The sequence below is a fragment of the Crocodylus porosus genome, unplaced genomic scaffold, assembly GCF_001723895.1.
Source record: "Crocodylus porosus isolate Cpor-Errol unplaced genomic scaffold, CroPor_comp1, whole genome shotgun sequence".
Classification (NCBI taxonomy): Eukaryota; Metazoa; Chordata; order Crocodylia; family Crocodylidae; genus Crocodylus; species Crocodylus porosus.
This window is the reverse complement of record NW_017728886.1, coordinates 212,507,707-212,522,426: the sequence shown is the minus strand read 5'-3', so window position 1 is coordinate 212,522,426 and position 14,720 is coordinate 212,507,707. Positions and strand designations below refer to the sequence as shown.

The 14,720-nt window shown below is 40.9% G+C and overlaps 1 protein-coding gene across 1 annotated transcript in view; it reads left to right on the top strand.

Annotated features, from left to right (window-relative positions):
• The window catches only part of SLCO5A1 (solute carrier organic anion transporter family member 5A1), a gene marked incomplete at its 5' end in the record, with an annotated part of 93,650 nt that extends 85,327 nt beyond the window's left edge, over positions 1-8,323 (top strand). The window contains 3 exons of the mRNA XM_019543548.1: positions 920-1,161; positions 4,526-4,590; positions 7,230-8,323. Of these exons, the coding sequence (XP_019399093.1) occupies positions 920-1,161; positions 4,526-4,590; positions 7,230-7,687 (765 nt within the window). The remainder of the gene's footprint in view (positions 1-919; positions 1,162-4,525; positions 4,591-7,229) is intronic.
• Positions 8,324-14,720: the final 6,397 nt, after the last annotated feature.

Here is a 14,720-nt window from a genome sequence, read left to right as displayed (position 1 = left end):
AGGATCCAGATAGCTCATCCACACAAAGAAAATTAGAGTGCTTTCTTTTATTTAAGAATTTTGGGGGATTGGGCATGTTTTTTGGAGCCAACTATTTTGACATGATTAAGCCAAGTAAAAAAAATGTGGCTATCATTCAGGAACCAGGAGAAGCCATACAGAAATAGTAAGGAAAGGGCTGGCAGGAACGTGTCAGTCACAGCTAGAAGAGACTTGAGCAGTCCAGTCAGCACAGAAGCATGCTTGATGAGTATGGAACCTCAAGTGATCTGGCTTCTGAAGTCTCTAGTTCAGTTTGGTTCATAATCATCCTTAAAAAAGGGGTATCTGATGTAGCTGCCAGTGGGAGCGGAGAACTGGACTCAGCAACACACAAGTGTCTGGGTTCCAGGTGCAAATCGATTTTTCAAAGGCTTATCATTGGGCCATAGTTGTACAAATTTTCGAAGAGATGGCATTTCCCTGGCAAACAGGGCACTGTATTTTGGTTGCCAAAATTCCTGGTAGTCCATTTAGTTTAAAGAGAAGGTTACAGGCATTTTTAAAATGAGTGAAACAAGGCCTTTTCCTCAGAACTGACCAAACTATTTTGTTAGAAATTATAGATTGAAAAAAAAAAATCAGCCTGGGGCAGACATGCAGCAAATAACATTTCAGCCTAAGTAGTTAAAGTTTGTCAAACTATTCAGACTCTGTTTTCAGTTGCTTGTAATGGGAAGGGTTGGACAGCTTTAAAATTAAGCCATGTTCCTTGCCCCATCTTTACCTAGAAAAATAATGTTTCAAGTACAGGGCATGGCACTTTTTCATTGTAGAGGAGAAAACTGTCCTGCACTAAGTGCTGTGCATTATTGTGGTTGAAACTGTAAAAGACTTGCAATATGGATGTTTTATGGTTTTCCCGTTTTACTTTCCTCAGGTAAGAAATTATACAGACTGTGCCTGTGTCCAAAGCCGCCAAGTTATCACTCCACCAACAGTGGGACAGCGCAGTCAGCTCAGAGTGGTTATTGTCAAAACGTACCTGAATGAGAATGGCTATGCTGTTTCTGGGAAGTGTGATCGAACCTGTAATACACTTATCCCATTCCTAATATTTCTTTTCATAGTTACCCTTATAACGGCATGTGCCCAGCCATCAGCAATCATAGTGACACTCAGGTAAGAATTTAGCTTTTCTGCCTCTCTGTCCATCCATCCATTCATTTTGTACCTTTAACCTTACTGTATGCATCATTGCAGTGAAAATACACTGCAAAACTACAAAAACCAATGAAACTTTGCCAATTGCACTTGTTTAATATCTGATCCTTGTAATTATAATAAGTAACAGGAAAACACATTTTCTCAGAAAATAAATATCCAGTAGACATGGTGCAAAATAAATAACGTTGGTACATTTAAGAAATTCTTATCTTCTATAAATAATATTTGTATTTTCAGATCAGGATGCAAGAAAGAAATGGTAATGTTTTTCTAATATGGATTTCAGCCCAGAAAGAGTTGTTTAAAATACCCATTCATTTAAGTTTCACTGAACCATACTTGTTTTTTTCCTCCTGGCCTTGTATATCTACCTGGCTTGGCTACCCAAGGGGACAGATGAAAAGGGTCTAGATAATGCCTAACCTCTGGTCTGGTGGTTCACTATGTGGAAAAGCTGGAAGTGCTAGTTAAAACCATCCTCTGCTGGTTTAGAAAGATATAAAGTCATTATGCATTTTCCAGCAATAAGTTTATAGCTGGTTGAATCTTTTTAAGGTGGCATAGTTAATTCCATGATGCACATCTATTCCATCTTTTGTCAGCACCCTAGTGGTTAAGGCATCCTCCCAAAAGAAGAAAGATGCAGCACTGTACTCCCCATCGCAAAAAACTAGTAACCCAGTCATAGCACCACAGGCTAAACAGACTGCTAGACTACGTTTAGCTGATAGGCAAATATTCTAGACAAAAGCAGAACAAGTAGGGCTTTGGCTCTCAGAGTTGGGTGCTTCCCTAGCAGAAAGGAGTGAGCTCTTAATGCCAATATTGTTTGGAGATTTTGCAAAAGAAAGTCATTGAGAGAACTGCATGAGCAGTAGGGAGCTGGGGGGAGGAGAGTGGTAAGACTAGGCATCATCACAGGGTAATTCACCTGTTAGAAATTTGAACCAGTGGCAGTCCTCATTCCAGTATTTCTTCATGCTGGAGAGATCTCTTGGAATCTGTGACCCAGAACCCCTAATAGAAAGGTGTTTATGCCTACATTTTAGAGAGGAAAAGAATGCTGGCTGCTGTATTTACCCAAATTCAAGATGACTTTGAGTTTAAAACAGCTCCCCAGAAATTAGATTCTGTCCATGGAAAACAACAAATGCATTATGCTTTTCCAGGTACGGAGTCTAATTAGTGGAACGTCATCTTAATTTTGTCCCACTCACTGCTGTGGCAGGGAAAGCAGTGATGGGGCTGTGGAGGGGGGGAAGGGCCTTGTGTTTGTCTGTCTCTGAAGAATGGATGACTGCTGTTTGCCCCATCCCAGTGCCTACCCCTGCTGCTGCTGCCTTTCCTCTGCCATGTGCCCCTCGCCCCTCTGTGCTGCTTAGCTTGGCTAATATGAGATAAGCATCAGCTCTGTTATTAGGTGCACAAGCGCCACTTTATGCTACAGAGTTAGTGAGTTGTGTATCCAACCTGCTAGGGAGGCAGACTGGCCAGATACTTTTGCTAACTGAGTTTCTGGCTGCTTTCATCCAGTAGTAGGGGCTTATATTAAAGAAAAAAGGCTGATTACTGAACCTCTGTTACTGTGTCTGCTACTGTGACCTCCCCCCACTTTCCCTTCCTTGTTCTGTGACCCTAAGGCTGCACATCAGCAATTGGATCGATATCAGCTGATATGGTTTGTTAATAATTGAACATTAGTGTTGGCCCGAAAGATCTTTATCGGCGTACCCCTAGGCAGAATGCTAGCAGCAAGTCTTGTAGGACTTGAAGAGTCCTAGGAGAGCAGCTCTGTTTCCCTTCCTCTTCTCCTTGCACCCTCTGAGTAATATGACCCCATTAGATTCCTAATGATGTCTAGGGCTTAGAGACATGACCAGTAATCAGCCATTAAGAAGAGGGTATCCTTGATGTGCAGTGGAATGGGATTGAAAGAGATCATCTTCAAAATGGAGAGGAGGTTGGAGTTTCTTAGTCACAAAATGCCTGTGAAAAAGCACTAAGGAGACCTCACCTATAGTGGCTTGTGTGGAGTGGAGTTCTCCCTCCTCATCCCTGCTTGAGCTGTATTTGGCTGCCGTGCACATGATCACATGGATCTGCTGCAGTTCTGAGGCAAGTGGTGAAGTCTCCACAGATGGGGCAGAGAGTTGTCTATGCATCTTTGTATGCCCTAGTAGGTAACGGTACAGGTGTCCTTGTGCATTGCTTAACAGTGGCTTTGGGCGTGTTTAGGAGAGTCCATTGTTCTCCTTGGACAGCAGGATCCTGGGGCAGGGGCACGCCATGTACCCCACAGCTAGGAGATTGCAACAGTTGACAGGGCTCCCAACAGCAGGAGTCCACACTACATGTGAAAATTAAAGCTGGGTAGAAAGATATTAAGACATTATGCATTTTCCAGCAATAAGTTAATAGCTGGTTGAACCTTTTTAAGGTGGCATGGTTAATTTCCATGGGTAGTCTAAATTAATTGCACAATTAACCAGGTAATTGCATAATGCATGCAACGTGTAGAAGGGGCCTAAGTTAAAGCAAATTGCCTCGAATTTCTGGCATTATTTGGAATTTCATGTGCTTATGTTTTGGAGGACTCCCTAGAATGGGAAGTTTGCTTTGAATTTGAAAAAAGTATTGTCTAGCTAGGCCTGCTGAGAGTGCATAGCACATGCTTTGTGATCTATAAACAGAGCTATATGGTTTGGAGATAGTTGTGGAGAACTTCCTGAGTATTTATGTGCCACAGGCCCAGGGTAGTTGGTACTGCCTTTTAGCACAGCTATTTAACCTGGCTGTACTGCAGCACTTACATAGCCAGATGTGATACAAACCATTTCTTGTGCTTGACATCTTTGGAGCATCAGGGATTATGTCTGAGACTGAGATTTTGGTCACTTTACATTAAGTAAGCAATACATATTTTGTGTAATTGAATGAGACAGGGATCCTGTGGGGGAAAAAATAGCCCACGTGTAATTAAATAGCCCACTGTCATAATACATAGCCACAAGTTTTGTGTATCAGAAAGGTATTACTGAAACCATAAGCTACTCTGTAAATAAGTTCAGGAGCTTCATAAAAGACTTTGGGCCAAATTTGATACTTAGACGGAAATCCCAATTATGGAAGTGGAGGTTTTGCTGGATGGAGGACAGCATGGTCCATTCATTTGTTAACTAACACTCAGTGTTAACACCATTAGCAGATACGGAGTTGTTTTGTCAGATGTTTATTACAGATAGATGACCAGAAGAAAAATGCTAAAATGATTATGTGCCATGGCTGTCTTTTTCAAAAAAATTCTCTCTCTGCCTGCCAGGTCTGTGGAAGATAGTGAGCGGCCTTTTGCACTAGGAATGCAATTTGTTTTATTACGAACTCTTGGTAAGTTTTACAGTAAATAAGAACACTGATTGCTACCTGTACAGAAGCATTCATATAATCATAAAAAAGTAAGGCTGGAAGGGACCTAACCATGCTTAAAGTGGGATCATTTCCTCTCTGTATCTTCCCAGATAAGTTTATTTAACCTGTTCTTAAAAACTTAAGGAAAAACCCATTATACAACGCTACTGGGCATTGTACCCAAAACATCAAAAACACCTTTTAACTTGCCATAGGTAAAGCCAGGGGAACAAGGGCATTATCAATGAAATATTTTTTTTGACCTTTTTGTATATTATTTACCATAAGTTACATTTTGAAACAGAACATCCTTTTGTTGAGACCACAGGGCCCTGTGCTGCTTCTGGGTGCTGCCAAAAAGAAGTGGCAGGTGCTGCTCCAAGATGCAGATGCTGGAGCTAGAGCGGTGGTTCCAGCAGCAGCGGTACCTGTCCATGTGTTGACTGACTGTGCACGCTGGCACAAAAAACCCCATAAACAACCCAAGCCTGGTATGCGCATTGTCAGGCTGAAGAGGAGTGGCAGCTTCACATGCTCCCTGTGTTACGTGGCGAGCAGAGGAACTGTGCCGCATTGCACCAACAGAGGCAGGGGCAGAGGCAGGCATTGTACCCCTACTTGCAGTTATTGGTCAGCACACTGACAGGTACCGCTGCTGCCAGAACTGCTGCACCAGCTTTAGCCTTGGAGAACAGCACCCACCACTACTACTTCTTGGTGTAGTGCCCGTTGGCAGCATGGGGCCCCATGGGCTTAGTTCCAGCTCACTCTTGACCGATGCTGGGGAGGCAGGAACACAGGGATGGGGTTAGAGGTGGCGCTGGGGCCGGGCTAGTAACATCTAGGGGGACTAGAGGCTCCCACCCCCTCAGCTGGCACTGGGCTGCCTAGCTTGGCTACGCTGCTGCAGGTTGCAAACATGTTCACCCAGTGAGCCGTGTTAAGGCGCCTTAAGGTCTGCATGGGTAGACATGCACCTAAATTGGCTCAATGCACCTTAGGCTAAGGTGCATGAAGCTTAGGTGTGCATAAGTTCACATGTTGACATTTCCAATATGTCACATTTCCTGGGAAAGCATGAGCACTTAAATGGGGCCAAGTACCCTGGTAGCAGCCTACTGAAGTTAAAGCATTTTTCTGTGAAGAGAACATTTCTTGGAAAGAACAGTTTGAAAATCATAACTCTTTTCCAGCACCTTTCATAAGACTTGCTACCTTTATGGGTTATAGGTAGGGCCATCTTGGGAGGGCAAACTGGGGCAACCGCCCTGGGCCCCATGCTTTGGGGTGCCCTGCAGAGCTGGGTGGAGAGGCCGTGGCTGTAGTTTAGCCCAGGTTGGACAGATCTTTGCCTGTTCTGGCCACCACCTGTCCCACCGTGTCCAATGTGCTGGGGCTTTCGCTCCGTGGTGTAAGTGTGCTGTGGGACAGGGAGGGGGGTCCTGCACCCTGCTGGGATCATCTCTGGTTATTTCATCCCTTAATGTTTTTCTTAGTCTACGGGGAAATTTCTTTGCTATATCTCACTGTATTACGGACTAAATCTTTTACACTGTTGTGTCTAATATCACACACTTGGTAGTAAATTGCGTTGTTGCGAAGATGAATGCACCAGTCTTTTAGCTGTTTCAATGTATGTGAGAACAGGGGAGCAGAAATAAAAACAAAGATTTTCTGCCAGGCTTTTGCTTGGCTGTAGCAGATTATATCTTAATTCCACAGAATAGCTTATGATATCTTTCACTTTATTCATATGGGTAATGTATACTAGATTCTCAGGTAAACCATTATCATTAGATCCTAAATATCTATATTTGTGTTTGCATTCATCATCTGGGCCAGAGTGAATGAAGTCTTTTCAGTCTTTGGTTTATGCCTCCTATAGCACATGAGACCCCAAGCAATGGCCAGCCCAGGTTGGTAGCTTCCAAGATAGACGAGCTCAGATATATTCAGTTCAGCATGGCTATAGGCTCCCAAAAGAACAGAGTGCCATAAAATTCTTCCCCTGTAAGAAAAGAAAAGCCTCACAGATTTGTGAAGACATGTCCTATACAGCAGCTTAGAACATATTTTGCCAAAGTATTTCAAGTAAATCGAAAAGAACACATTGCTCCTCCCTCAAAATGTTGGGGATCTAATCTAGTGTCCATCAGTGTCAGTAGAAAAAAGCTCCTTCTGTTGACTTTGATCACAGTGGGATTGAGATCTCGGTTTTACAGCAACCTACAGTAAACAACCATGTATCACTGGGCATCCGTAAAGGTTAATGGGGCTGTGTAAAGAGTAAAAGCGGCATACTGAAAAAATACTAATGAGTATCAAACTGTTTGATACCATCAGAAATGGGATGTGACATCTTGTGTCAGGAGTAATCATTTTATTCCATCATGTTACACAGTAGACATCAGTAAATCATCATGAAAACTTGGTGATATTGCCCTTCTCTTGGAAGGTGCTTGGGTGCAGTGACTCTCTCAGAGGAAGTGCCTACTGTACTGGAATTAACAAAAATTAATACAATATTCAGTTGATATATTTTGTAGTTCATATTTTAAAAATGTTTTCAAATATGATTTTTCTAACGCATATTATTTGTGTTACTATTATTATTACAGCTTACATTCCTACTCCAATTTATTTTGGGGCTGTTATTGATACTACATGCATGCTTTGGCAACAGGATTGTGGCGTGCAAGGATCTTGCTGGGAATATGATGTCACATCCTTTCGTTTTGTCTACTTTGGATTGGCAGCTGGTCTCAAGTTTGTAGGATTCTTTTTTATTTTTCTGGCCTGGTATTCCATTAAATATAAAGAAGAACAACTGCAGAGACACAGATGGAGGGCCTCCCCTATAAACACAGTGAGTGAGATAGTTGGCAATGCTGGACCTCAACAGAACTATGCACGGACTAGATCCTGCCCGACTTTCAGTTCTCGTGGAGAACACAATGAAGGCATTAATTTGGCACGAGGAATGAATTGCATAGCTCAAACTTATCCTGGCCCTTTTTCAGAAGCAATAAATTCCTCAACTGAAAATGCATCAGAAGAAGTCACTGCTGAGATGTAAACCCCAGGCTTGGTAATGTGAAATTTGGTTTTGTTGGTTGACTTGAATATGGCGCCTTGTGAAACACCTGTGCCTTCTTTTTTAATCTGAACACTACATAATAAACCAACAAAATAATGCAAGCAAACAAAGAATACTTGAGGGCTGGATACCTCAAAATGTTCCAAATTCCTATTTCTCCCCTCTGGATAAATGGATTTTTAATATCTGTTTGCAGTTATTTTGGGTGTGTCCATTAAATGTTCATGCTCTACATAAGGATGAAGTATTCTGAATTTCATGGGTCAGTGGAAGAGTGACAGTCATTCATATAACTGTAGTCAGGACTGTGAGAAAAAGTTTAAATGTACTATAGATTTCACATCCATCATAGTTTTTAGAGATGAGTAATTACTGTGAGTTCTGCTACAAAGCACAACTGAACGTGTTTAAACTATGCAACTTATTTGGATAAATATGTGAAGCATGTTCATTTCAAGTTTGCTTTTAAAGATTTAAATTCAACTCATTTTGAAAAGGACTATTTTTAGATATAAATGTAAGATTTACAAAAAGACATCATGTTTAAGTCCTGTTAAGCCATAGAAAAGATGTACATCAGGTGAAGTTTTGGACTAATGAGGCATAATATCCTTATCCTGTAAAATGTATGTTTGTTTTAATTTGATAGGATGTAGCATTTCTAAATGTAGTTTGCAGGCTATGAAGTCATAACTCTTGAGTGAAAAACTACAGTATTAGTTTGTGATAACATTAAGACTTAATAATCATACATATAGGGGCTATAACACACAGATTCATATTTTGTAACTACCTCTGCAGTTATCTGTTGTAGGTGGTTACTGTTAACCACAAATCCATATTTGGAAACACAGTAACCAGTTATATTTTGATTGGAAATGCTTGGCTATAGTTTGCAAATGCATGCAGATCGTTTTAAATCGATCTCTAGCTTCCCACTAATTAGGTGAAAAACTTAAGACTTTTGAAAGCTTCATTTCAGGATTGACATAGTGCCATGCCAAACAAACCTCATATCTATAGCAAAGCAGATTTAAAAAAAAACCTGTGTGGATTGATGGCAGGGTCATACAAAAAATGGTTGGCATGTTGGCAAATTTTCTCCAGCATCCTGTCACTGATTGTGCCACTTTCTTTATGGAGTCAGACTCTGAGTCCAGAATCTTTCAGCATTAGATTTAATTATCTGCTAAGCATATTCCTTGCACAAATATTGAGTAATTTGCCTCTCATGGCCCTCTTACTCATGTAACGCAATTTCATTTAAGGTTCTATGAGGAAAATAGAAGAGTCAGATGACTTTGCCCTCTAGGGGAACAAGAAGACACAAAAAGCAATTCCACACCAGACCCACAGGCCATTACCTTGCATTTAACAATTCAAAATACGGTTTCAAGGAGGGAGTGGGAACATGTAAAAGTAAGAGATTTTTCCAATTTTATCTGCAGCCTTTTATCTGGAACCAATTCTTCTTCTGCAACCTTAATTTGGAGACATTACAGCTACTTTCTGCCAGCATGTTAGCTATACTTTAATTTAATATGATTTCAGATGAGAAAAACAGCCAAAGCTGTATTCCACTCTCAGGTGCACATTCTTAGGAAATTTGAGTCAACTCCTCTGCAAGGAAGCACGTAGAAGATTCTGTTTTTTGTGAAGTTTGCATGATGATAAACAGGAGGAAGAAAGTGTTGTATGTACAGTAGAAGGAAATACCTTAAAATAGATATAAAACAATTTCCATCTGGCTTCATGAAAAAGGGATTTTATTATAACAAAATAAAACAAGTTCAGTGAAGGTCGCATAGAATCAAATCCGGTTTCTATTGAAGTTAATGACAAAAAATCCTTTGGTATTAGTAGCCTCAGGCCTTGGCCAGTAGAGAAGATTCCTCTGTCCCTCTGTATTGCCAGTTTCCTCCCAACTCTTCCTGCTTGTCTTTGACAAGCATGTGAAGTTACTGCCCGTGCTGGCATCAGACTTGGGATGTATGTAAATATTATTTAAATGGTTACCCATTTAAACTCCTCTAATGATACTGGTTGAACAGTTAACCGATGACACATACCTAGCGTGCGTGTATGTGTGTGTGTGTTTACTTCACACTGCCCCATGTGCACGTGGGGCAGGTTGTCCCCCGCAGAACTTTCTGCCAAGAGGAGCCAGGCATCCACCTGTCTGGTGACACCAGTATCTCCTTGCACCTTCCCTGTCTGCAGCCCAGGCAAGGACTGTCCTGCCCTCCCACCTTGTACTCGTTCTCCCATCTGTGCTGATTTTTGTGCAGGTCGGGGGGGTGAAGCCTACCCTGCATATCTCCAGTCTGGCTGCCGACTGCACTGTGCTGCTACCACCAGTCATGCTGCAGAGGGGCCAGAGGGAGATGGGCTGGCTTCTACTTGCCTCCTCTTGGCAAACTTGCAAGTGACTGATCTGCTGCTGCCTGCCCTGGCTGGCACAGCACAGGTGCCTGGGGCCTGATGCAGCAGCACTGGGGGAGGAGGTGGTGGCAATCCCTGCCAGACAACATAGCCCCCTCCCTAGTCCCAGGTCAGCAGCAAGCTGCAGGGAGAGGGAGGTGGAGGCAGAGCTACATGCTGTGCCTAGCCTCCTTCCTGGGGCACTGTGCTGCTTCCTTTCCCTGCCGGACTGCATCCAGGCCTAAACATTAACTGTAATGCATTACTAGAATAAATATACTTACCATTTAACCTTTCACATCCCTATATCAGTCCCTAGTATAAATACTGATAGCTGTCTGTCTGTTTATCCATCCATCCTAACCATTCTTTGGTTAGTCTATAAAGTTCAAATCTACCTTGCTTTCTACTTGACTTCAGACTATCACAGCTAACTACATCTGTCTGAGAACTTGATTCCAGTCATTGCAGAGTGTCTTGATTAGTTTATCAGGTTATTTGGGTAGATGTGGTATCTTTTATTAGAGCAACTGAGTAGTTGCAAAAAACGTGTTGTCCAAGCTTGCAAGTGCAATCACCGTTCTTCAAGCATAGAGAGTCTCTGCTGTGCTAAACTGTTTGATTAGTTTGTATAGCTCTTGATCCTTCAAGTATTCACAGAAAATAATTCCTTTCTACAACTAAGTATAGACAAATATCACTCACTAATGACAACTAAGTCACTCCCTGTTATTCTTTTGTCATTAATGCTTATTGAAGCTAAAAGGAAGCCTGAAAAATTTCTTCTTCATGTTCAATATCCAGGCAGGTTCTATCCCTGATGTAGAGGCCTGCTTTGGGATATATAGCCATCTGCACCAGCCTTTACAACTTATACCCATTGCTCCAGGAATAAACCCAGTTGGAGACTTGATGCAGAAATTGTTGTGTGAGGTTCGTTCTTTTTGTTATTGTTGGAGTTCAGAATGGATTATTAAAATGGTGACTTCTAGCCTCATTCTGTGTGAGAGAGTGCACCTCCCCTCTTTTTTTCTTCTTTTTAAAAAAATCCTAAAAACTTTGTAGTGGTCCTTTCCTTCTCAAGTCCTTCTGACAAGATATTTAGTAGAATTCACACATTCCTTGGAATCTGACAGGGCCCCACTGAATGTTTCTATTATGGCCTCAAACACGCAACCTTTGGGTGGTCAGCCACATGCTATAGTGCCCATACCACCCCAGTCCCTGTTTAAAATGGTGAAACTAGCAAATGGGTATAAGGGTCCTGCAACACATGTACTAAGATCTTGTCAAATTTAAGGGGAACAGTGACCTCTGTATAGACCAGTGCAGTGTAAAGTCAGGGCAGAATCAGGCTTCCAAGTATTGCAGCAGCAAATGTAAATTACAGAGTGAATCTCTCATTCCCTCCTCAATGAGTGAACAGGCAGACACATCCTTCAACTATTGAAGCTTTTGGATTAATTCCAAGGAAACTAAAGCTTGTTGAAACTGAGCGTTTGTGCTCCATGAGCATTTCTGACCCTTCAAATTGTAATGAATTTCAGAAGAAAAATTTTAAGTACCTTGTAAAACAAAATTGCCAGAAAAATTATTATAGAAAAACTGAAACCACCTTATTGAAGTACTTCTTTTCAGCTTTTCTAACTTTTATCATCTCCACAATGATGAATTATTTTTGTATAAATTTAAAATGTTTCAATAATATTTTATAAAATATTAAGATAACAATAATGTATTTCCACATTTAAGTTTTATTTAATCAACATTCTCTGAAACAAAAGCCCTGTTCCCTTGAAAAATTTAACTAGCTCTTAAAGACAGAAACATAGAAAAGTAGGTTCAGAAGTACTGCTTAATGTAGTGACTAAACCATCCCAGTTAAGTGTCTGTTTAATCTACTCTTAAAAACTTCTAAGGATGGGGATTCAACAACCTCTCAGGGTAGCCTGTTCCAATGCTTAATCAACCTCAGAGCAAGAGGTTCATTCTTCCTAATCTCCAACCTAAATTTCCCCTGCTGAAATTTAAGATCATTGCTCCTAGTTCTGCTCCATGGGGCCCTAGTTCTTTTTAACTAGGGACCTTCTGAAATCACAATTTCACATTTTTTGCAGAAACTGTGGTTTGAGGTGGTTTATGCAAAAAGCAGTGTTACCTGTAATTCGAGGCAGAATTGACAGGAAAAAAAAAACCTTACAGAAAATAAAATGCTGGCTGCCAGCACAGAGAAAGGGAGTCAAGATGACAGCCACCCCCTCCTCCTTCCATTGCTTATTGGCTGAGAGAGTTCCCTGTTGTGTGACCATGCCAATCAGCCAATCAGCGGTGAGGGGCAGAACCACATGAATGGCAGCTTCCATGGCCAATCAACGATGTGGAGGGGCATTACTGCAAAAAAAACTATGAAAATGTGATCACCTGTCTGCCTCGATTTCTGTAGGTCTCTATTTATAACCACTCTTAAAGTATCTGAAGACTGTTTTCAAATGCCCCTCTCAATCTTATCTTCTTCAGGTTAAAATCCTAATTTTTGTGGCTTTCTAGTTTTTGTGGCTTTTCTTTGCAAGTCATGTATCCCAGGCCTGTAATCATTTTCATTACTCTTTCCAATTTGTCTGTATCTTTCTTGAAGTGTGGGACCCAGAATTGGATGCTCCACCAGTTTTGAGTAGAGGGGAAAGATCACTTTCTTTGATTTGCAAAAGATACTCCTGTTATTGGCCTTTTTCGCAACAATAGCATACTTATCTCATGTTCTACTTTTGGTCTGCTGTAATAACTCTTTCTCTAGTACCGCACCTGGCCAATCATTCCCCAGTCTGTATTTGTGCATGGAATTGTTCTTTCTTAAGTGCAGGAGTTTGCCCTTGACCTTACTGAAATTAATTTGATTATTTTTAAGACCATTTCTTTAGTTTTATCAAGAACATTCTGAATCATAGCCCTACTCTCCAGTGTCTGCAACTCAACCCAACTTGGTGTAGTTTGCTAATTGTTTACTCAATGCCTTCTTCCAAATCATTAATTGAAATATTAAACTGGACCTAGGATGCATCCCTAGGGAATCCCTATATTTCATCCCTCATTCCAACTGGACATTGAGACATTGATCTCTACATGATCCAACCAACTTTGTATTCATTTTACCATACTTTAATCTAGTGAAGGGAAGCTATATTCAGAATGAGCTAAAATAGTTTAATGTGGAGTCAACAAAGGCATAGCTGAACAGGTGGCAGGTTGTAATAAAAAAAAAAAAAAAAAAAAAGGACTTTCCAGATGAGGTAGAAGTGACTTTGCCTTGAACAGAAGCTATCACAATCAGCAGAAAGCTAGGTCCTGTTCTCCTGTAATATTAGTCTGCAAGGAATGGCATCAGTCAGTGGCACGGGAAGCTAGCTGGAATTCTGAAATGCCATCATAGAGAAGCTGCAATTCTTTTCTCACGCTAGCTTATCTCCACTGACATCCATGGAGTTGCTTCTGATTTACGTTGCAGTACATGGAAGGAAAAATCAAACCTAATGTCTGAAATTAGCAGACTGGACATCCATATAGTTTGTTTCCTTCAAAAGAAAAAGACAAGCAAAATGGAAACAGAAATGAGAAAGAGGATAGTTAGAATCTATAAGTGTGATTCTTTACCCTTTGGGGTCTATTATGAAAGTGTTGGCACTGGGTTCAAAGACTACAAGATAGGGTCCTCCATATTTACAGATGCAGACCTGGTTCTCTACTCCCTTACATTTTGGGCTCATCTACATGTTGCCCTATGGCAACATAATGACACAGTACATTACCTTACAGTGCTGTGGTGACATAGTGATTGCATGGGTCTCTGTGGGATTGCTAGTTACGTTGCCATAGCGGCATGCTCCCCCAGTATAGTGCACCACTACAGCGAAGTAGCAGTGCAATTTAACCATGCGCTGCATGCATGGCACAGTAACTGCCCTAGTGCGCTGCGCTTTAGTACTTCTAAAAGGAAGTACTAAAGCACAGCACCATAGCAGCGTTGCCATACAGTAACATGTAAACATGCCCTTTATGGTCTTATTTACTCCTGAGAGACTGGATATATATTAATGCTATCTGATTGGGTAGTACTTTTCACCCACTGAGCAGATGCAATAGCTACAGCACATGCATCAAGCAAAGGACCAGACCAGTGCTATTCTTATAATCAATTGGAAGTTTTCAAAAATTAACCTTTTCACATGTCCTTTTAGGCCAGCTTTGTACCCTAGTCGATATTTTAAAAACTGCAAACTCTAAACTGCACATTTCTTAAGGTTAATACAATATAAATGAACTAGGTTGATATTTTCTAGTAGGTATTTAAAATAGTTTGGAATTATAAATATTTGTTCATAGTGTTTAAAAAAAAATGAGATTGATTTTCTTCAAATATATGTACAATCCACAGTATTACGCACTTATACAATATGGCTCTGATCAGATAAAATACTTTTAAGTGTGTGCACAACTTACACATGATTAATTTGCTTCAAGTTGTATGCATACTTAGTGCTAAATCAAACCCATTAGAGTATTGAATGGAGTTCCTTTCTGCACAGAGAAATTTCCA